General features: G+C 47.7%; 1 protein-coding gene across 6 annotated transcripts in view; it reads right to left on the bottom strand.

The window, feature by feature from the left end:
• Positions 1–22,408, bottom strand: part of CD47 (CD47 molecule) — a 50,652-nt gene extending 28,244 nt beyond the window's left edge. For 3 of the 6 annotated variants that reach the window (XM_060273690.1, XM_035114496.2, XM_060273691.1), the window contains exons 1-3: positions 21,045–21,441; positions 17,863–18,216; positions 3,867–3,956 (exon numbers count right to left, since the gene is read on the bottom strand). In XM_060273690.1, coding sequence (XP_060129673.1) covers positions 3,867–3,956; positions 17,863–18,216; positions 21,045–21,144 — 544 coding nt within the window. In that variant the 5' untranslated portion in view covers positions 21,145–21,441. Of the gene's footprint in view, positions 1–3,866; positions 3,957–17,862; positions 18,217–21,044; positions 21,443–21,699 lie in introns of those variants that run through there. The other 3 variants (XM_060273688.1, XM_060273689.1, XM_035114493.2) reach the window with 2 other exon arrangements.
• Between the last annotated feature and the right edge of the window lie 1,044 nt (positions 22,409–23,452).

The raw sequence follows: 23,452 nt of genomic DNA, 5'->3' as shown, positions 1-23,452 counted from the left end.
ATGTCTTTAATTCAGTTCTTTCAGTTAAATCTCTCTCCCCCCATCCTGTAACCTTTTCTTTATAGCAACTTTGAAGCTTTATATCAAAGAGCGTCTCCTTGTCCTTTAATAGAGCTCTACAAGGGCAAATTATTTCCCCAGATGCTATATGGAACACTGGTGTGGGCTCATTCGGACATCACAGTACAGGAATCAGTACAGCATGAAATTATTACCTAGAATGGTGGAGTAACCAGATCTACTTCTAAGGCCATTGTTCAATCAGAGACAGCCTGCCATATTCAGCAAGAATGCTTGCTAGGAAAGAAGTAACTTCCCTTTAAGCATCACCCATTTTTATTGGATGCTACAGATTTTTTAATGTCATACAGGACTGCCAATTTTTAAAAATAGGCCATGGGGAAGCAAAAGCGATAGATGGTCTCTGGAGATCACGTGTTAATATATACTGCTGTGATTTTGTGAGGGAAATCTTTTAACTAGCCTATCGTGACAATGTATCATGTATTCTGATGCTCTGTTCTTGGTCTTGGGCTATGTATACTATTTTGTATGTGTGTCTGCATAAGCCCTGAGTGATAAACTTTGCTTATTTACTTATTAAAGAAGTCGCTCTAATTTTATACCAATAAACAGAAGAAAAACAGTAATGGGGCCCACAAAGGCTTTGATTGGTACCCAAATGATAATGAAGTTACTGTCAAGGAAGCTTCTCTTGCAAAAAAACCTCTCATAACTGGGAGCCACCACGGAGAAAGCCCTGTTCCTGGTAGCTATCTCCCTTGCCTCTGATGGCAGGGCACCCACAGAAGCCCTTCGATTGGAAGGCATAGGAAGGTGTACGCAGAGGCAGGCCGTGCTTCAATTATCCCATGCAGAAAGAAGGGTTTTCGTCTAATTGCTGGTTTTGGCCTTTTAGTTGGAGCTAGAGTTTAGGCGAGTGCTGAAAATATCTCCTCCTTTAAGAAAACTAAACTAAAAACCAAACCCATTCTATAGCAATTAATAAGAAAATAAATTGCATTCAAAAATTATCAAAGGGGGGAAATGGGCATGGTACAAGAGTTCTGCTGTATTTTCCTTATCTTCAAGGTGGCTGCTTGTGAGCATGCTTTCTTTCATCCTACAAGCCTCCCCAGTGGTCTGCATTCTGCAACCTCACCAGGTGACTGCACTTCCTAAAGAAACCCTCACAACAATAAGGAACACTCAACCCTATTCCCACCAAAATTATTAAGAAGTTCTAAATCACCCCAGAAATGCAGCAAAAAAGTAACCACCCTGGAAGCCTATTTCACAGTGGGAGGGGTTGGTTTTGGGGTTGTGGTGGTTGTTTTTGAAGAATGGAAGACAGATTTCAGCACAGCACAGCCACAGTCAGTGCAACTAATGCAGCAAGGGCATGATGTGATCAGGGTACCCAGTCCCAGTTAGTCAACTTGCAGCAGCATCTTCAAAAGCAGCACCAAGTACTACAGTTGTTTAACCAGGAAATCACTAGAGCGAGGCTATCTCTGTCTAGACAACACTGGTCTAAGCATTCTGTGGCATCAAGCAACTAGTGCTTGACAATGATGAATCAATGAGAAACAACTGACTGCAAACATAATCCTTCAGCTGAGTGCAACCCAGTCAACCACAAGATGAACACCTCAGTCTTTTCTGGACTGAGTGTCAATTTGTTGGCCCTTATCCAGCCCACTAGTACAACGAGACGCTGGATTTAGCATTTCCTCTGCTTCACCTGAACTAGATGTGGAGTAGAAACAGAGTTGGGTGTCACCCACATATTGAGAATATTCTACCTCAAACCTCCCGGCGACCTTACGCAATGGTACCATTCTGAGGCATCACTGTGTTCCTATTTGTTCTAGGGCGAGTGGCGCATGACGTGGTGCAGGGGCATTTGTTGTCAGTCTTCTGTACCTTCACCCTGAGCTGACCGTTACTTGCATAGGGAATTTTGTTGGATAGTCTCTCTTCCAAGGATTACAAAACCAGAATTTGTGCCTGTATGCAATCAGAGACATCATATCTATTGTTGCTTCCGCACCCCTCTTGGGATTCAATTAAAAAAGCAAAACACTGTTCTGGCTCATATTTGTCACTGGAATAATCCTGTTATATTTATATTTCAATAGCATGAAATGCTAAGTTCTGGGGTTAGATATCTAGCACATAGTTGCTATGAATTTTCTGTTCCCCTGACTCCCCTCAACATGTCTGAAAGATCCCAAAACTTCTGGCATCTCCGTGTCACACCCTGCATTTTGCTAGTGCTGCTTAAGCCTTTATGAAATGTTGCCCGCAGCTGTGCAGTTCAAGCACTAAGAATACAACAGGAGCCCTGCTAGGTCAGATCAAAGGCCTATCAAGTACTGCATCCTGTTTCCTGTACAGTAGTGATGAACCAGACACCTCTAGGAAGTCTCCTAGCAAGATGCAATTGGGATATGAGCTGTGCAAATACCTATTTTCAGATTATTTTTCAATCCAGTTGTTCATAGTAGGACTGATTTGTAGGCAGGCATAGGAAATAACTCCCCCAAAATTAAATGGCCAAGTTGAGGAACATTAAGAAAGGGAGGAGCAGTCACCTATTTCTTGCTCACGGAGCCAATACAGTGGAACCTCGGTTTACGAACACCTCGCTTTACGAATTTTCGGTTTATGAACCATTGTAACCCGGAAGTAAGTAAACCGAGGTTTCCAAGGTTTCCAAGGCCTACGGAGGCCTCCGCAAAGGCCTGAAGACTAGGCCACAGCTGTGGAGGCGCTCCCATGGCTCCGCGAAGGCCCGGAGAGAAGGACCGGCCTCCGCGAAGGCATCGGATGCTCCAGTGCCTTCGCGGAGGTCGGGCGTTCACTCCGATGCCTCCCAGAGGCCGGGCCTTCGCTCCAGGCCTCCACAAAGGCATCGGACGCTCCGGTGCCTTCGCGGAGGCCGGGCCTTCGCAAAGGCATTGTGATTGTGGAAGAGGACCCTGAGCCCCCATCCAAACAAGGACTATCATCAGCCCAGGTAAGAAATAAATGTTTTTTTTCCACCTAAAATATTTTTTTCACCTAAAATACTGTCTGATTTATTTTATAGTACAGTACATTGATTATTGCCTTCATTTTATGGATCAATGGCCTCATTAGACAGTAAAATTCATGTTAAATTCTGCTTTAGGGGGTGTTTTTCATCGTCTGGAACCTATTACTCCACTTTCCATTACTTTCAATGGGAAAGTTCGCTTCAGGTTAAGTACGCTTAAGTTTAAGTACAGACTTCCGGAACCAATTGTGGTTGTAAACTGGGGTACCACTGTACCCCAGTGAAGAGTGGAGATGGGACAGAAAGGTTGCCAAACCAGTTCATTCCTCAAACTAAAGCCACTCCAACATTCCAAGTCTAGCCAGGCCCACTGAGATTGGGGTACTGGGTCAACAGGTGGTAGGGCCCCCAGACTCTGAGCTTTCTTTCTTTTTTTACAAAATAAAAATCCTTCTAGAAAGAGGCAAAATGTGTTCTGTGTTCATTGTACTGCTAAGATGTTGAACAAGCAGTCATTGAAAACCACAGGTTTCCTTTCTACAGCAGATCATCAGAAAAAGGTACTGATCACCATTAACAGAAGTCGCATATTAAAGCGTATCAGACTTGAAATTAATCAGAATGGCACCTTTTATTCCTGGTAATTTCCCAAGAATGGAAAATGTTAGAAGCTACATAAACTGCTCATACTATGAAACCTTACACATTTTTGGGGACATAATGCATTAACTCGTTCTTCTTTTTACTCCATTGTTGGGCACATGCAAAGCATTTTACGATAAAATACTATTCAGCATTGGTAAGGAATAAAGAATCTAGTACTTACCAACATAGCCAACCTGTAGCAAAAACAGAGCTGCCAACATTATGACTGCACCAATGATTAAGGAACTTTCCACTGGTTGAAACCAAAATGCTATAAGAAAAATATAGTAAAAGATACAAATTTTAGTTTGATATAGCAACACAAAACAAGCAAGTCTTATTGTATTAATTAATTTACTGACCCGACATTAGCTCTGGGGTTTGCTTTGGAGACCACAGGAGGAACCAAACACTCACAGTCCAAATTGTCATTTTTCTAAGTTTCATTTTCATGAAATGATAGAATTGTGTTTTTTTGCTGTTCTCCCTTGGGCATCCCCCTAAACCCAGTATCTTAAGAGTAACAGCTTCTCCATCTCAACAGACTGGCTCATTTCCAGGGGGTCAGAAACACACTTAATATTAGAAAACTATTCTCTAGTTTCATTTTAACATTCCAAAAGTCCTTGACATGGAACAGACTATTGATAGATTACATCAAAAATCTTTATATGCCATTCACTAGTACAACTGAGTAAAGTTATTAAATATGTGCACACACATTAAAAACATGAATGTTTAATTGTTGATTGCCTTCAAGTATGCTATTATCAAAGGAAATTAAAACAAGTTTAAGATGCTATTAAAAAGTTATTGAGAACTTGTTTCTTTTATTCTTCTTTGATCTAATGTCTACCACAAAGTCAATTAATTCATGCCTAATTCTGGATCAATATACTAACAAATTGAGACTCAGAACAAGTTGTACCACAGTGGCTTTTTATCCATCCCAAATACTTACAGAATCTATACTACCATGGTAGTTTACATAGAACTTCATAATCTAAAAATAATATCACATTTCCTTTGCAAAGCCAAGTAAAGCTATTTGGCTAAGAAAAGCAAGATCCTAGATACCGTAAAAACCACTGCAATGGATTTTGGCATGCTTACTTAAAAAAATTACTTCTGATCAGGCCATTCCTTGAAATGCAAGAATGCTGCACAAAAACACTATGACGATTCAAGGAGTGCAACATGACCTAACTTCTACAACTGCTGTTGCCAGATTGTGGTGACTACTTTCTTCAAATGGAATAAATCTGGCCATGCAAGTAAGCAGGAAAGAATCAAACTTCTAGAATGGGACAAACTGATCATACCCAGGAGCAGATTCAGCTTGTACACCTCAGCAGCTTGTCAGCTACTCACTAGTTATGAACAGTGCTCTTTGTGACATTAAATTCTTAGTACAAGCCAGGTCCCACAACAAAGCCATTAAGCTCAATTCAAAGGCTACATCCATCCATCCATCCATCCATCTAGCTATCTAAACTGAAGAGCCGGCAGTGACAAAATAAAATCAACATCTGAGCTAGCTCAGTCAGTAGAGCAAATGATTCCAGCGTTGCAGAGGGTTGGGCTAGATCAGCGTTTCTCAACCGCTGTTCCGCGCGGTGGCTGGTGTGCCGCGACATGCGGCGACGAGAAGGGCGATTTGCATTGTCACGTGCCTGGCGGCCGCCAATGTACATCGCTAACCCGCCGGAAAGGAAGCCGGCCAGGTCATGACGCGGGGCGAGCGCAGCTCTCAACAGCCACCACCACGGCCTCGGACGTGAGAGGCGGCTGGCGGGTGCTGCTGCTGCTGTTTGTCTCGCTCTCGCTGCTCTTGCTGGCGGTGCCCGGGGCTTGGTCGGCGCGAGGCCGCGGGCCGACAAGCAGAACAGCCTCCGGAGGGCAGCCAGCAGCATCTACGAGGGAGTGAGTGGCCTCTTCGGCGAGGAGCACGTGCGCGCCCTGCAGAAGGTGAGGCGCCTGGCCTGGACTGAGGAGGGGCAGGCCCGTTGCTCCTGGGGGGTCGCGCGGGTTCCAATGGATATTTTTACAGGACACATCTTTATGGCAATATTTCTCCTCCTCTTTCCCAAAGCTCAGTGCAAACGACTGGAGGGTGGTTTTAGACAAACTTAAAGAAGCTGGCTGGATGAGCTCAACCTGAAACTTCCTGAGCAAAGGATTGTGCTGGCAGAGAAATCAGCGGCTTGTGAAGCCTTATTACAGGAGATTGCAACCAACACAGCAATTGGCAAGTGTTTCTTACAGTCATAATTATATATAGTCAATATAGGGTGGCACAGAGTTAATTTCTTTAACTTTTTTAATGGTGGTGTGCCTCGTGATTTTTTTCATGAAACAAGTGTGCCTTGGCCCAAAAAAGGTTGAGAAACACTGGGCTAGATGATCCTCAGGATTCCTTTCAACTCTACAGTTCTGTGATTCCATCTACTTTAAACAGAACTGAACTAGCACTTGCAAGTTGCAAGAGTAATCAAACATGGAAAAGAGGGAACATGAAACACCCAAAATTATGCAGAAGGAACTGGTGGAAAAGAGTCTAATCATACAGACAAAAGGTCTACAGCTCATTAAAGACCGCAAAATGAATGTTCTTGCAGAGGCAAGACACCACCTTTGCCTTTATCAACAACACATGAAGTGGAGAATATGGAAGGGTCTGTGCCACATCTGCAGAGAGAAGTCTGTTCTACACATCTGCATGATCAGGGAATGGAGATTTGTCTTCTTGCATCCCCTTGGAATGATAAGGTCACAAGGCTGGGAGAGCTTGTGGACCCAGCCTTGTTCCTCAACGCTAAGGTAGCAGCCATTGCTAAGAGTACTATGGCAGGGAGTGTATCACTTGTCGCTTCCTGGATAAAGCAGATTAGCCAGTGACATACAGTGGTATCTCGGTTTAAGTACTCAAGTGGTTCCGGGGAGCCATTCGCTCCCCGAAAAGTACTTAAACTGAGCAACTCTTCCGCACGTGCACAAAGCGCTTCTGCGCATGCGCGTGTCGCGGAACCCCAAAGTAAACACTTCCGGGTCCGCGGAGTACTTAAAGTTAAAGTACTCAAACCGGAGCATTCTCAAACCAAGGTATGACTGTACATGCCTTGGCCACGCCCAGACTGGATTACTGTAGCACACGCTACATGGGGCTACCTCCGAAAGCATCTGCTTCTGCAGATCTGGGACCAAGGCATCTCTGGCATCCTGCCATATGATCCTGTATGCACACTGCATTCAATATTCAAGGCCAAACAATGCATCCCACCACATTCAGAAGTACAACTGGCTTGAGTGTGAGACATGGGCTAGTCTACTTTAGCATCCAGCAACTTGTGGAACTCCCTCTTTAAAAAGACTTGGTTTGCTCCCTATCTCTGAAGCTCCAGGCAAGCTGTCAAGACCGTTTGATTTTGGCAAGTTTTTAATATGAGCTTTAAATTTAAATATCCTTGTTTTTATGTTGAATTCCCCTTGGGGGTTTTTACTGCATGCAACTCATTCTGGTAATTGAACTGCTCCTACTGTGCTTTAGGTCATTAATGAACTTTTTTGGAAGCCACCTTGAGTTTACTTTATTAAAAGAAATCTAGCTATATATTTTTTTCAAAACTAAGAAGACCCAGCTGAAAGCACAGTTCTTTATTCTTGTCAGTTCATGCTGGCAATTTAGTTGCACTAGGATATATCAAAAAACATTTGAAAGAAGAATTAGCAATTCCACCCAAATTAGCAGTTCAGAATACAGATGGGGAACAAGCTGCCTGGGAACCAGCCTGTAAAGGCTTTGAGGGGCTGGACAACCCACTAAAATATTTATTAGTGGTAGCAGTGTTGCTGCTTCCATTTGGTTTTTTTTAAAAGACCCACTGTACAGAATTCATTAGGGATAATACCGTGTTTCCCCTTTTTTAATACGTAGTCAAAAAGTAAGCCAGGGCAACAATTTTAAGCATTTGAGAAATATAAGACATACCCTGAAAATAAGACATACCCCCATGCCTGCCAACTGGGGGCCTGGAACCAGGAGGTAAAATGGCGTTTAAAAACGCCGTTTGAAGTGATTTCAGCTTGCCTCCCCGCCGCCTGGAACCGGCTGCTGCAGCGCGCAGCAGCGCCGGGCGGAGCGCCCAGCAACACGGACGGAGCGCTCAGCAGCACCAGGAGGAGCGTCCCACCGTGCCAGGCGGCGGGGTGGCAGGCCTCCTTGGCATGGCGAGGAAGAGACGAGGCCGCTGGCTCGGGCGCTCCTGAGTCCTGACCCCAGCCGCTTCTACGCGGCAGCAGCAAAAGAGACGTGCGGCCACATGGAGAGGCGAGCGCCCGAGCGGGAGACGCGCTCTCTGCAAAGCTCTGCACTCACTTCATCCGCCCGACGGGAAAGCGAAGTGGGGAAGAGAAAAAGAGAAAAAACCGAAGCGGCTCTTTTTCTCTTCCCCACTTCGCTTTCCCGTCGGGTGGATGAAGTGAGTGCAGAGCTTTGCAGAGAGCGCGTCTCCCGCTCAGGCGCTCGCCTCTCCATGTGGCCGAGCGGGAGACGCGATCTCTGCAAAGCTCTGCACTCACTTCATCCGCCCGACGGGAAAGCGAAGTGGGGAAGAGAAAAAGAGCCGCTTCGGTTTTTTCTCTTTTTCTCTTCCCCACTTCGCTTTCCCGTCGGGCGGATGAAGTGAGTGCAGAGCTTTGCAGAGAGCGCGTCTCCCGCTCAGGCGCTCGCCTCTCCATGTGGCCGAGCGGGAGACGCGATCTCTGCAAAGCTCTGCACTCACTTCATCCGCCCGACGGGAAAGTGAAGTGGGGAAGAGAAAAAGAGCCGCTTCGGTTTTTTCTCTTTTTCTCTTCCCCACTTCGCTTTCCCGTCGGGCGGATGAAGTGAGTGCAGAGCTTTGCAGAGATCGCGTCTCCCGCTCGGGCGCTAGCCTCTCCATGTGGCCGCATGGCTCTTTTGCTGCTGCCGCGTAGAAGCGGCTGGGGTCAGGACTCAGGAGCGCCCGAGCCAGCGGCCTCGTCTCTTCCTCGCCATGCCAAGGTGGCCTGCCACCCCGCCGCCTGGCACGGTGGGACGCTCCTCCTGGTGCTGCTGAGCGCTCTGTCCGTGTTGCTGGGCGCTCCCCCCGGGCGCTGCTGGGCGCTCCGCGCTGCAGCAGCCGGTTCTGGGCGACAGGCTAAAATCACTTCAAATGGCATTTTTAAATGCCATTTTCCCTTCTCAGGGCTGACTTCGCTGGGCGCGCGCTACACCTGAACCAGGAACAGCTGATTTCAGCGCTACAGCTGATCTGTATCTGCATGTGCCAGAAAGTGTCATGTGTGATTGCACAGAGCACCAAGCCTTAAGACATCCCCTGAAAATAAGACACCGTGGTTTTTTTTGAGGAAAAAAAGTTATAAGACGGTGTCTTAAAAAGGGGGAAACACGGTAGCAGCAGAAATGGCACTTGAGGCACTGCTACTGCAGGGGAAATGTCTCTCTTGGCTGATTTGTTTGTGGAAGGTGGGGTTATTGGTTTGTTGTCGTTATGTGTTTTGTGTTCTCATTTTGTATTTTCATATTGTGAACCGACCTGCGATTTTTGGATGAAGGGCAGTATGCAAATTTAATAAACACTCATAATAAATAAAAACAAACCACAGAGTCCAGGAGAATCTACAGCTGTGGTGGGGAACCTGTGACCATTCAGATATTGCTGGACTCCAATTCCCACCAGCCCCAGCCATCATGCCCAATGGCCAGGAATGAGTCAATCTTACAGGGATCTAGGAGGCCACTAGTACAAAAAATGCTTCAATGTTCATGGCTAGTTACACTGCAGTTAAGGAGCACTGAAGAGTCTTTCTCTGCCCCCATAGGCGTCAGTACTGAATTATGGCTCCAGTTTCCTCTCGAAACATACAGTGACACAACACTGTCAATTGTTCAAGGTAAATTGAGCTATCATGTTAGTCAGCTGAAATTGCTTATCCTTCTGCACTTCATATAGCTACATTATACAAATGCAGGCAATTCTACAAATGCAGACCATCTACAAATGAAATAATGCTGTGTGTTGAGAGTAGGATCATTTGATCAAACCATTTCTTACACAGAATTCTTGAATAACAAAATCACAAAATCCAACTAATGGTTATAAACAAGCTGCAGGCCAAATGTAAATTGACTTTTAGAGTCAATTCAATTTCCAGAATTGATTACAAAAGTATTAGAATTCTGAGTTGCCATTACTTGAACATTCTTGAAATTCTTGGTGTAGCGTACTTTCAGGGATGCCCCATGCATCATTGCCATTTCCTTTCTAACCAGAAGGTGGCATCACGCTTCCTTTGTGAGCTTGGGCAGCTTTTACATTTACATTTTAAAGGTACGTTTTGTCTAAGACTCAGGAAAATCACTTCTGAGAATAAGGACGATTTTGTTGTCAAGAACTGGAAGTGGAAACGTTTCAACAATAAAGAAAATTAAACAAAAGTAAAAAAAAAAGGAATATACATTTCTACATCAATTTTAACGCTTATTGTCACAGATGGGGTGTTGGCTACTCCCGAGTAAGCACTCCACACATCCTCTGGATTTTCATAGTTTTATTGTGCATGCTATATACAGTGGTGAGATGTCTCAAATCATGTCTGCTCTGCATGGGGCAGAAGCCCACAATGGCGTCTCGTGGGCTCTGACCCCCCTTTTAAGACTCCAAACGCCCCTCCTCCTTGCTCTATGGGTCCTCCGTGGTCCCAAACCAGGCTCCTGAGGTGCCGTTCTCTCCTCCCTCCTTTCCAGCCCCTGCTGAAGCTAGCTCCTCCCCTGCTTCCCTGCTACCAACCTGGAGCTGAGCCACCAGGACTCTGCAGAGCCCTGGACCCGTCTTAACCCTTCCTGTTCCTGATTTGAACTCCCAGACTTGCTGCTGCTCTCTCATCTGATGGAAGTAAGCAGAGTGGGCTGCTCTCTGCAAGCCCTCTCTCTTACATCCACCCCCCTCCAGGCTCCCCCCCCTCTTTCTGAGGCCTGGTTTGCCTGGTCTGATGTCTGTAAAGAGGGCTGGAAGCCTGACAGGTCTTCTTCCTCTGTAGTGTGTGTAAAATCCTGTTCCCCGTCGGTGCTGGGTGGCTGGTCCGTGTAGTTCCTTCCGTTGTCATCCTCCTCCTCCCTCTGGAAAATTGCTTCTGATTCCCGGAGGGCTCCTTGGGTCTGCGTCTCCCGTTCCCCACCTGGGATCGCCCTCCCCCTCTGTGTTCCCTGTGCTACTGACGTGTGGTGGTTTGGGTCTGTGGGAGAAAGGAGCGTGCAGTTCCAGTGTGCGGTCCTCCCCTTGCATGGTGTGCGTGGTTGCCTCCGCGTTTTGGGAAGCAGGAGTGCCCTGCCTGGCCATCAGACATTTTAACCCCCCCTCCCCCCACCGGGAGCCCGGGCTCGCTGTGGCACTGTAGACCTCCTCCTCTTCCTTTCTTTCTGGAACCTCTTGGCTGCCTTCTCCCTCCACCCTTCTGTCTAGTGTCTTTTGTGTGATTTCCTCCCCCTCCCTCCTGTCAGCGTCTGGTGTTGGATGTGTGTCACGTCCTCTGAACCTTGGGCTTTCCCTAAAGTGTGAGAGCAAAGACCTGTGACCCACGGGATGGACCTTTCTCGCTGTAGGTGCTTCCCCCCTGAAGGTGACAGGGTTGATCTGTGTCAGAACCTTGAAGGGCCCCAGCCTTCTGGGTGCCAGCTTCTTCCCCCTTCCCCCCATGGGAAGGCCTTCTGACCACAGCCAGACCCTGTCCCCTCCGTGGAAGACCTTCTCCAGTCCCCTGTGATGGTCTGCCCCCTCCTTGTAAGCCTCATTGCCCCTTGCCACGTCTCCATCCAGTTGTTGGTGTACTGTCTCCCTCCTCTCACCCCATGCCTCAATAGGTGGTCCCCCAATCTCCCCCTCCCCCTGCTCTGGGAAGGCTCTGGGGTTTCGCCCAAGACTGGCCTTACTGGGTGTGAGCCTCGTGAAGACATGTACTGCATGCCCCTCCGTGGGGTTGTCATGATATTGCCTGAGAATCTTCCCTCTGAGGGAGTCCTGGGGCATATACCGGGCATCATTGCTAAAGAGTAACCCCTCTTTCTCTGTAAGCCCTTCCCCTGCCCCTTCTCCCTCCCTCAAGTCCCTCCGTATGTTCTGGGTAAAAGTGTCCTCTTTGGTGAGTTGGCTCAGTTTCTCTTCCTGCATCCCCGCCTCGGCGTCGTTCCATCCGCCTGGGGAGCTGATGTGGTGCGATCCTGAGGATTCTCCTTCTTTCCTGCAGTGCTCCTTGCCGTCTGCATCTCCAAAGGTGAGATCTCCCCGGCGCTGGCTGCCCACAGGGTCATTGTCCATTAAGTCCAAAGCTAGCACTTCTGCGTGCTTGTTCACTGTCATCTTCCGAGAGGGGGTCTGTTGCGTGACCTCACCCTCCTGCAATTCCCTGCCGTCTATGGCCGAGACGCTCATGGGAAGCTTCCTTGGGAAAAGGGGAATCTGATTTTGCCTAGCAAAGTCCACCGATAGGAAATCATTGCTGCTGCCCCTGCAGAGAAGCCCGACTGTCTCCTGGGTCTGGCCTCTTGGCAGCTGCAGACTTACTTCCATCTCTTTGTCGTGCTGTGGGGTGTTACAGGAGGGCTCAGTTGTTGGTGCTCTGCCTGGCCCCTCCCCTCCTGATCTGGCATCCAGGCTTGTGTCTGTGCCTGCCTGCTCTCGCCATTCCTTCCTCTGGGGGCAGTGTTCCACCCAGTGGCTGGGTGCATTGTAAAGGCATCTCCCGCCTTTCTCTTCCCTCTGTTTTCCCGCATCAGCGTTTGAAAGTACCCGCGCGCGGGCTTTGTCCCTCTGCATCACATCTGGCTGGAGGGGTCTGTGCTGAGCTGTAGCTGCCTTCCAGGGACTGTATGGGAGCTTGTGGCCGCTGCCTTTCCCCTCCGTCTGTCCCCTCTGCCCGGACTCGCCTCTCAGCCTCCTGCACTTCCACGCCACCATGCCTCTCAGCCTTAGAGCCAGCTTGTGCTGAGGGTCGCCCTACAAAGTGCTGGCCCGTCCCGAGTGTCCTCTCTGCTTGTCCAGCCTCCACTCCGGCTTGGCTGTGTTCAGAGCTGCTCGGTTCACTAAGCCTGGCTTCCCCTGTGCCCGGGTGCCTACCTGGTGCTTGAGCCGTTCCATAGTTGCAGGGTGCTGGCTGCAGCTTGCTCTCTGCTACACCCCTCACGCATGCCAATCCTCCCTTGGCATCTCTCTCTTCTGCTTTAGATGCTGCCAACTTCATGCCGGCTGCTACATTTGCAGCCCTCTTCCCTCGGGGTAGCCATCAAAAGATTGTGGGCTTGCTGTCACAGATGGGGTGTTGGCTACTCCCGAGTAAGCACTCCACACATCCTCTGGATTTTCATAGTTTTATTGTGCATGCTATATACAGTGGTGAGATGTCTCAAATCATGTCTGCTCTGCATGGGGCAGAAGCCCACAATGGCGTCTCGTGGGCTCTGACCCCCCTTTTAAGACTCCAAACGCCCCTCCTCCTTGCTCTATGGGTCCTCCGTGGTCCCAAACCAGGCTCCTGAGGTGCCGTTCTCTCTCCTCCCTCCTTTCCAGCCCCTGCTGAAGCTAGCTCCTCCCCTGCTTCCCTGCTACCAACCTGGAGCTGAGCCACCAGGACTCTGCAGAGCCCTGGACCCGTCTTAACCCTTCCTGTTCCTGATTTGAACTCCCAGACTTGCTGCTGCTCTCTCATCTGATGGAAGTAAGCAGAGTGGGCTGCTCTCTGCAAGCCCTCTCTCTTACACTTATCAAGACATTTACCACAAGTGATCATCTCAAATCCCAAATGTGTATAATTCTGCCTGATAATTCAGTTAGAACTGAGTGATAAACACATTTTAAAACTCAAGAAGCAAAAGAACAATCAACCTATATTTTAATTCCAATTCAAGTTGCATTGCACCTGTAGCCAAAAGAGCAATATCCATGGAGATATTGTTTCAGGGCATCTATTGAGCTCAGCTGGCCTCACTCAGAGAGGCCCTTTTCAGTTTCAAAGAGTTTGGGCTCAACTGCACCTGTTGAAAGTGTTTTATAAGGCTGCTTCCTGGGTGCCTGTATCTATTTTTGCAAAGCACTACTAAACCAACATTTCTACCTCTGCTAATTCCACTCTCTCAGCAGAAACAGCCTCTTCATCAGACTATTGCATTCTTGTCCAAATGTGGCTGTCCAACTCAGGATGTCAAGGGACATTGCTACAGTACATCCCTAAGCAGGCTGATCTCCCACTCCAACGAAAATGAAATTAGACTTAACACAAGCCTTCGTTCTACTTTGATTTGGGAGGACATCCTGCCCACACCTGGTACAACAAGGCTGTTCCTCACAGTCTAGCCTATGGAAGCCTCTTTCATCATTATTTGAGCGGAAGAGAGATTGTCCATATCCTGCCTTAATCTACTTCATACTGGATGCTATTCATTTGCCTTGTTGATTTAGCAAAGTTACAGAGTTTCCTAAGAAGCAGGGATTAGTCTACTTCCAGTCTCTGACAATTTCACACCCATTCATTCAAAAATCCATTCTGTCCAGTTTCCACATAAACCTGTGACTTTTCTATTTAAAAAACCCCAAACCTGTATGAAAGTTTGCATTTAAAAACACTTAAATACAAATTTTATCTCAACATACACATTTCTAAAGATATTTTATTCTAAAATATACATTTTATAATGGATTTGTGTACTTTTTTGAGGCAAAAATTGTACTGCACAGTTCAGAGAAGTGGATAATCTGAAAAATAATTATGTTCCAATCCTTGTACAGGAGCTAAAAACTAGGTCGGTTTGCCTAGTAAACAAATGACAGAACAAGGTCCTCCATCCCTACTTAGGAGGATCCCCCCACCCCACATATCTATGGCTTGTCTCAAACTGGGTGCCTAACTAAATTCATTAAAATTCTACCTCTGAAAACAGATGGTGAGGATTATTTTATTCATTTTATTTGTCACTTACTAAAAACTAGAAGATAAGCACCAATTAAGAGCAAAATGTCTGAGTGAATAGGAACATCTTCACCTGGCACAGAAAACTGATAGTGATAGTGCTAGGCACATCTCTGTAAAAGGAACATTCCACAGTCAGGGAGCCACAACCGAGAAGGCCCCATCTCATGCTGCGATGCTGCGACCCTCCAACCCTCCACTGGAAGGGATACACAGATGATGAACATAGGGTTCATGTAGGTTTACATGGGGCAAAGCAGTGCCTAAGATATTAAGGTCCTGAGCTGCACAAAAATAGCAGTTTGAATCAAGCCTGGAAATGAACTGGCAGCCAGTACTGTTATACTGTACAATCAAACCTCCTCCTTCCAATCAACAATCCGGTCACTGAACTCTCCACTAGCTGCTGTTTCCAAACTGTCTTCAAGGAAGACCCACATATCATGCATTGCAGTAACCTAACCTTGAGATTACCAGAGCGTAGACAACAGAAGCTAGGCTATCCCTGTCCAGAAAGGGTCACAGCTGGGCCACCAACTAAAGAAGATGAAGGCACTCTGCACAATTTGTGCTGCTAGAGATGGTAGTGAATCCACACCATGATCAACTCCCGCCCGGAAACCAGTGTCCCCACTGTGGAAGGACGTGTGGGTCCAGAATTGGCCTCCACAGTCACTTATGGACTCATTGTTAAAACCGTGTTTATGGAAGACAATCTTACTCGGCTACGAGTGATCGCCAAAGAAGGTGGTGGTGGTAGTGGATCCAGAAGTACCCCAAACTGAACACCTACTGCTGTGTAGGGACTGCAACTTCATCTAGAACAGCTTAAATCCCACCTACCCAGTCAAAGGAACCACAGGCTAACAGTGCTTCGGTCTTACCCGGATTGAGCTTCACTTTATTGGCTCTCACCAACCTAGCATATCCCTGTTGAGTGTTTTGCAATCTAGGTTCATCATTGTTCCACAGAACCGTGTATCGCTTTAAAAGAAAGAAAGAGATGTAGTGGCCTAGTTACGCAGCTGTGGGACAGCACAGCAGCTGATGTCAAGTTGTACTGATTGGGGGCGTGTCGGCAATCGCATACAGTATAAGAGGAGGTCCGCGTACCTTGCTCAGTACCCATCTCTCTCTCTTTTCTCTGATACTCTTATCCTCTGGTTGTTGAATGGGGTCATGTCTCTGTAATTAAGTAACTACGATTAGTGTAATTTTTGTTGTTATTTTTCTTTAATTAAATCCACTCCTATTTATACTCTGCAAGTCTCCTCCAACCGCTTTTTGTGGCGCAATAGCTACTCTGCTTATATATACGCCAACAATCCCACACCTGCCAATGTGAAGGGTCCAGGACACATGTAGCCACCTGCATTGATCCAAGCACCTTTCCCACATTCTTGAGATTTCCAGCTGAAGCTCATCCAACAAAAAGAACCAGACACTGCTCTGGATACCTCTTGAGATTCACCTACTATATTGTATAGGGAAGGGGTAGCTGGGAGAAAATACCATTCTAGCCACCAGAGAACGCAGACCAGCAGCATAACCGCTCTTCAGCCTGAATGATGCATCACCAGCAGAAACGGGCATTGCCAAAAGTGGGCACTGCCACCTTGCCTATGGCTTGCTTGCCCCTCCTCCACTTACCACACTGATCATCCACTGAATGATGGAGGGACAATGCTCATCTTAATCATGGCAGCGGGGGTTCCTTGTTTGCCATCCACTGTGCTGTTTACAAACCTCATATGGGAACATTGGGACTCTGCAACCCAGTTCATGTCACTCTCTTGTGGAGAAAAGGTTTATGATATTTTGTTGCAGCCACCTTAACCTGCTGCACTGTTTGGTTTTGTGGTTTTCAGACCTGTTGCGTTTTATGAGCTGCATTGGATTTTGGTAATGAAACAAAGGGTGCAGGTACTTTAAATACATTGTGCAATTCACAAGGATAAAAGCAAACTGTCTAAAATCAAGATGCAAGCAGGAGTGGCTCACCTGGCAGGGAAGAGGAAACAGTCTCCTGGCAGGAGAGGTAAAGTGAAGGCAAGGTCAGGGCTGAATCGACACAGCAGTAGGAGCACTGGATTGGTTCCACTGGTGTGAATGCACAGCCCTGACATCACTACATTCTTGCCCCACCTGATAAGTGGCAAAGGACCAGCGGCAATGGCATTCGGGTGTTGCTACTAACCTCAGTTTTTTATTGATGATTATTAGTGTTATATATTATTACTGCTTTGTTTTACGCCTGCTTCCCTGGTGTTTGTCCTAGCATGGCTTCAGATTTGCTACCAATTTGTGGTTGTAGGTACTTGCATTATTCCCATGTTTTGTAATGGCATTGTGCCACAGACAAAAAATAAAATAAAAATCACTTACCGTATTTTTCCATGTATAAGACTAGGTTTTTTCCTTTAAAATAATGTCAAAAATTAGGGGGTGTCTTATATACGGGGCCAGCTCCCCCCCCCATTTTCTTAAATGTGAGTCCCCCAAAATAGGGGGCGTCTTATACATGGGGGCATATTATAGACGAAAAAATACGGTACTTTATTACTACAGTATAGTAATTTATGCTGAATGCATTTTTCCATTCCATTGCCCATTCATCAAGTTTGAGGAGATCCTTTTGGAGCTCTTCAAGTATGCCTGAAACATTACCATCTCAGATAAATCTGCTGTCACCTACCTGCCAACATGGCTTCTTGCACCCCAACAAACTTGCTTGCCAGCTACAAATGATTGTGGCCCTCTAGGAAGCAGAACACCAAGAAACAGATTCTCCAACCTCCAGCAAAACTCTTCCCAAATCATAGAGGATTTGGTGGAACGTTTCTCGTGCTGTGCTGAGCAAGCCAAAACATATTCGCCAAAACTCAGTGCAACATGAGACTTCTCATGCTGTGTCTTGCAGACAGAAACCACACTGGGCACACTGCCCATTCTAAAGCTCAATAAAGTGCCCCACCCCACCCTGCCCTCCTCTAGCAGACACAAAAGACTCAGGGGAGGGGAAGACTTCACTGTCAGCACCAATTCTAGCTGGCTACTAAACTAAAATGTGTGGACCCCTGGCTACTTTGTCATTCACCCAAGAATCCAGATAAATTATACATGGGCCTTTAAAAGCACCAGTCTCAATACATAACAGAAAAACAAGACGAATAACTTACATGAACCATATCGAACGTCGATTATCATTTCTCCTTCTCTGTTACTTTCTACTACCTGACACGTGTAGTTTCCAGGAATGATGTTCTTTAGAGGTATCGTGATTGATGCATCACCATCAGTTAAGTTCATTATATTCAGAAAATCTACACTCATATATGAAAGGTTTTTGTAAAACCTGTTCTCGTAGCCATCAAAACTAAAAAACTCTTTCCCATTTACATCCCACTGTATATACATGTCCTCTCTGCCGAGCTTTTTTAGATTAGTAACTATGCACGGTAGGATAACATTGGATGTATTACAGATATCAAAGGAAAGGCTGGTAATCTTCAAAAACGTCAACTGGGCAGAACCTGCAAGAAAGAAAACAACGGTTACTTATTTGAACAAAAAGAATTAAGTCCATCGCAGTGTTGATAACTTTTGGAAGGTACATTCTGCTGAGGACTACCCCCATACAAACTCATAGAATGAGGGCCACTTAGGAACAGTTCTGGGTGTACTGTACCGCTATTAGCCGAAATTGTGGAAACTTTTGTTGATTACTCCATCACTAACGCTGCCTCAGAAGAACATCAGGTGACAGCAGCACAGAAAGGGAAAACAAGCCAGCTATCAGTTTTTCCTCTGCATTATTTGAGATTCCAATGTTTGGGATAATTCCCACTCCCAATTATTTGTTGTGATTGTTTTAAGCCATCTTAATCATATCAGAGAGAAGGTGGGGCCTAAATGGACAAGAGTTTCTAAAATATTCAGCTTAGGAACATCTCTGTTTTACCAATATCAGACAATATAAGTTCCCTGTCCTATAGTTTCATAAAGCTTCTACACTTTAGAGACTTATGATTCTATGTGTCAATTTATTAGCTACTCAAAGACTTATTGTCACTTCATAGGCCTGAGCATCATCTTGTGGCTTATAATGGCTTTTAAGCTATTGAGACCCCAAGGCTTATAGTACTGTCACAGGTCTTACCAGGTTTCAAATAATTCTAATTCTCCAGAAGAGAGTTGTTTTGAAAGTAAGTCTGCAGTCCTAACCCCATTTACCCCAGGAGTAAAGCTAATCAAACTCAAGTGGATTTACTTCTGAGTAGACATGGTTAAGACTGCAGCCTAAACCCCTTCTCTCCTCTACAGATAGTAAGAATCTTGGACCAGATTAAAAGTGTATTTTGATATTTCCCCTCAACTGCCAGCATTTGAAAACTCTTAAAGCACCATTCCTTGGTCATTGGAAGAAAGACATTGGGAATACTCACTAAAAATACCCATGTGGTGCACTTCTAATCTCCAATCATTCTTCCAGAGCAAGGTTGGGTTGTGGAATATCTCCCACTCCTGGCTGAGCTGACCTTAAAGCAGCATTTCTGATTTATCCAAACATAATTATTAACACTGGCTAAGGGCAAGCCATGCTGGAAGTTGTTGCTAGTGGAAAGGGCAAAGAAGGGGGATGTCCAACATATGCAAAGAGCGTGTCAGGGCAAAGAAATGAATTAGCAAAGTTACTCTGCATCCAAATTCCCAAACCCAATGCCCAAAACTTAGTGTAATTTACACCACCAAACCTTCAAGTGCAACTAAAATTCACCCCATATCAGTCAATGAAAGGGCTGCCCCCCCCCGCAGGCAGGACCCATTAGGATTCAGTTTAATTCATGCAGGAAATACACCAGTGTAAGGGTCTCCTGGCATATCTGCATAGACAAAGTTGCTCTGCTAATTTTCTTTTACTGCATTTAATGTTGACAAGACCACTTGGTAAGAACATAAGAGCCTGTTGGATCAGACCGAAGGCCTATCTAGTCCAACATCCTATTGTCACAGTGGCCAACCAGATGCCAGTGGGAAGCCTACAAGACTCAAAAGCAAGAACACTCTCCACACCGATGATTCTCAGCAACTGGTATATAGAGGAATACTACCTCCAGCAGTGAAGGTAGAACATAATCCCTTATCCTCCATGAATTTGCCTAATCCTTCAAAAGTCATCCAAGTTGGTGGGCATTCCTACATCTTGTAACAGAGTAGGAAATTTTTGCCCACAGAAAGCTGACATGATTTGAAGGTGTCCTACCTGCTGTCTGAAAAGCAGGTCCACTAGTTGTTTACAGACTTCAATTTTGTTATCATTAACTTTTAGGTCTTTATGTTGAAATAGCCTAGTCCCCATCTTCTACGCAACCCAGCTTAGCCTTTTCTGTTCATCTACAAAACTCCCACTTTAACTCTCACACACACTACAGACTGATTACGTGCTTGAGCCGAAAGGTTGGTGGATATAATTTATTAAACCTGTAGGTGGCCGACAGCGGCACATGTTGTGTAACTTGAGCACTTGCACTGCCTGCGTAACCCAGCAACTTGGAAAGCTTGCAGGCCAACAAATGTGGGGCCTCTGAAGGGTCACCAAAGCTATAGGCTCAACAGCAGAGTTTGCTTCACCTGATGCCTCCAACCTCTGCAATTCACAGACGATAAAGGGATTGGAGGCAGCCTCACAAACTCCTGCAGTGTGAAAACCACAGGCAAGAAGGAACTGCTTTGCAGTCAAGTACCGTGCGCAGAATACTATTTGGTGAGTGAGCAGGCCAGGCCCTCTTCTGTGCCCAGAACAGAAATGCAGTGGGATGGGTGCTAAAGAGATAGCTCTCTGTGCCCCTCTTCTGCTAGCCCCCAGTAGGCTAGTAAAAAAAAGATGTTTCTTGAGGCTGGCAACTTTTGTGTGTTGCTTTAAGGCATGTTAACCCCAGTCCCCACCCCATTAACCGGCTGCGACAAAGGCCCAGCATGGATTATTCCGCAGATTACTTCTGCATGTTGAGAAAGAAGCAGCCCAGGGGAAAGGAATGCTTCCCCCCCCCATATCCCACTCCACCCCCCTCTCTCCACACAGGATCCCGTTTCAATTTGACAGCTGTGGGTAACTGCTGTGCACATGTCCTCCGAAGTTTTCAGGGAACAGCAGTCACACAGAGGGAGACGGATTACTCGCTGCCATAGCAGTTTAGGTGGGTACTTTCAAGGGCAGCAGCCATCGCCGATGATGATAAGCTGCGAAAATACCAAGCGGGCGACAGCCCAACGGGAGCCCGGCCCTCCGAAGAGAAGCCACTGAGGTACCGCTTCTCGGAAACGAGCAGGCGGAAGGAGGGGAGAGGGAAAAGGGACATACCCTCCATGTCTCCCGCCTGGTTCCAGGCACGGCAAGTGCCAGGCTTGCCAGCGCCCCAGTTCTCACCTCGTAGTCCGTCTCCCCCCCCCCCCCCACACATACGAGAGCCTGCTGTCGGCTCCGCTTCCCTGCACACTCCGAACAGCAGGAATCCCGAAGCGGAGCTTATGGAAAGCGTCAGGCGTCGGGAAGGGGGGAAGCCAATCCCAGCGCGCCTCAACCCCAGCGCCCGCCTAAACAGCAGGCTCGCTCGAAGGGAGGGGACGCGGCGCAAAGCGAAGCCCTGCCCGTCATTGCGCACTTTGCTGGGACGAGCAGCGGCTCCCTCGCCAAGGACGGCGCGGGCTTCCACCTGCCAAGAACAACCAGCCGCGCACCTCGGTGGTCCCTCCCCGACCCCCCACCCCCTCCCCCTCACAACCCCCTGCCCGCCCCGGGGCCTGGGGGCGGGGGAAAAAGAGAGAGAGAGAGAGAGCTGCGCCGCTGCTGCCGCTACTACTCCGAACCTGCTCCACCTGCGAAGCGCAAAAAGCGCAGGGCGAAGCTTCCGCGTTCTGACGGGAGGGGCGAAAGTCATTCAAACGGCTTAACGCCCCGCGGAGGGTTGGCGGGAGGGCGATTGGGGGGTGAGAGAGAAAGAGCCAATGCAACTCACCGGCGCCCAGAGTGCCCAGCAGCACCCAACACACGCTCAGCGCCCACATGTCCAGCCTCGGGGTGGGCAAGCCGCTGCTGCCGCCGCCGCTCTCCGCCGCACTGATTCTTCCTCGCACGCCGAAGGATGGAGCGGGCGGGGGCGCCAGAGGAGCCGGAGCGGGGACCCGGAGTCGCCCAACCCGCAGCCTGACGAGCTTGCGCTGCTCCCTCCAGCCGCAGCGCGCGGGGCGGGGCCACACGCGGCTTTTGCTTTCGCTCTCCGCCGCGGGAGGGGAAGGCGGAGGCGGGGGAGAGTGAAACCCTCCGCGCCCGCGGCCCCAGAGAGGCGAAGCGGAGCCGCCGCGTGCTCCTTGCCCGCTCCCCTGCCAAATTCCTTTTCCCTTTTGGCTCGGAGACAATCAGGGCGAGCAGTAGTCGGGACCTAGTGGTGCCCAGACTGGGTTTGTTTGGGGGGGGGGGTGAGTTCGGTGGGTCCGCCTTGGAGCCGATGCTACTGACAGCCGTTCTCCCGAGTCTCCCAGCCGGCGGTTGGCGGAGTCCTGGGTCGTTCTAGCGCGCCGAGCCTCGCGCCAGTTTCGGAGTCAACGCCGAGCAACTGGCGCGGCCGAGGAGGAATTCTGAGTCATACGGAAACTTGCGCGAGGCGGGCGCCGTCAAGGATACTGCCTTCCCCGTCTTATGTGAATGGAATGCAGCCTGGGGCGAGATGGTAACGGGCGCAGTTCCGCACAGCTGCGGAGATTGCCTGGAAGGGAAGGACTGCCGAGAGTTAATGTTTGATGGATTTCTGTATTTTAATGTTTTGTTGGAAACCGCCGAGAGTGGCTGGGGGAACCCAGCCAGATGAGCGGACTATTAATAATAATAATAAAAATAATAATAATAATACACGGGGGGGGGAGTTGCGTGAAGTCTATCTCTTGATAAAAGGTTTTTCCGGCCTCTGGACCTTCAGTGGCCCGATCCTAAATACGCCCTGGGAAATTAAGAATGAAGATGGTAGCTTTTAAATCTCGCGTCCAATTCGCCTACCTTCGCTTTGCCTGCTGCCTTGTGATTCCATCGTCATCAATAAAGTTTAATTAAATCAATGCTTTTGAAACGTTTGAAGTTAAATACAGTATGGGGAATTATTACACCCGTTGACAATTTTTTTTTTCTTATTGAAAACAATCAGATTTTTCTGGGGAACATCAGAACCAAAATAATGGGGATATTTATGTTCTTTATTGTCCCTTTTCCCTGCCAGCATCCAGAGGGGTCGAGAGGCCAGCTGGCTAGCCCCCAGCTGGATCATGCCCTTCCAGCCGACATGCTGGACGATTCCCCAATCTCTGGTGCTACGTAAACCAGCAACCCAGACTTCAAAAGTCTGAGTACAGTGGTACCTCTGGATATGTACGGTACCTGATCCATTCTGGGGTGCATGCGCACCCCAAAAAGTGTGCATCCAGAGCGGAGCTTTTGAGCATGCACGAAGTGCACATAATGCTTCTGTGCATGCGTGCGCAGCGAAACCCGGAAGTAAACACATCCGGGTCCACCGCGTTCTTAACTGAAAATACGCAACCCGCAGCTAACGCAACCCGAGGTATGGCTGTACACTATATTAGCGGAGCGCGCTGCGCGAACAAAAGCAGCGTGAGGAGGCTTGTGAAAGCATAATAACAAGCAGCTTTATTAAGCATAAATCAGGACAAAGAAAACATGTCTCTCCTGCGTCTCCTCAGAGAGACTCACAAAAGCAAAAG

Source organism: Zootoca vivipara, chromosome 4 (assembly GCF_963506605.1).
Source record: "Zootoca vivipara chromosome 4, rZooViv1.1, whole genome shotgun sequence".
Classification (NCBI taxonomy): domain Eukaryota; kingdom Metazoa; phylum Chordata; class Lepidosauria; order Squamata; family Lacertidae; genus Zootoca; species Zootoca vivipara.
Note: the sequence above shows the minus strand (reverse complement) of the source record. Positions and strands in the feature narration are given on the sequence as shown.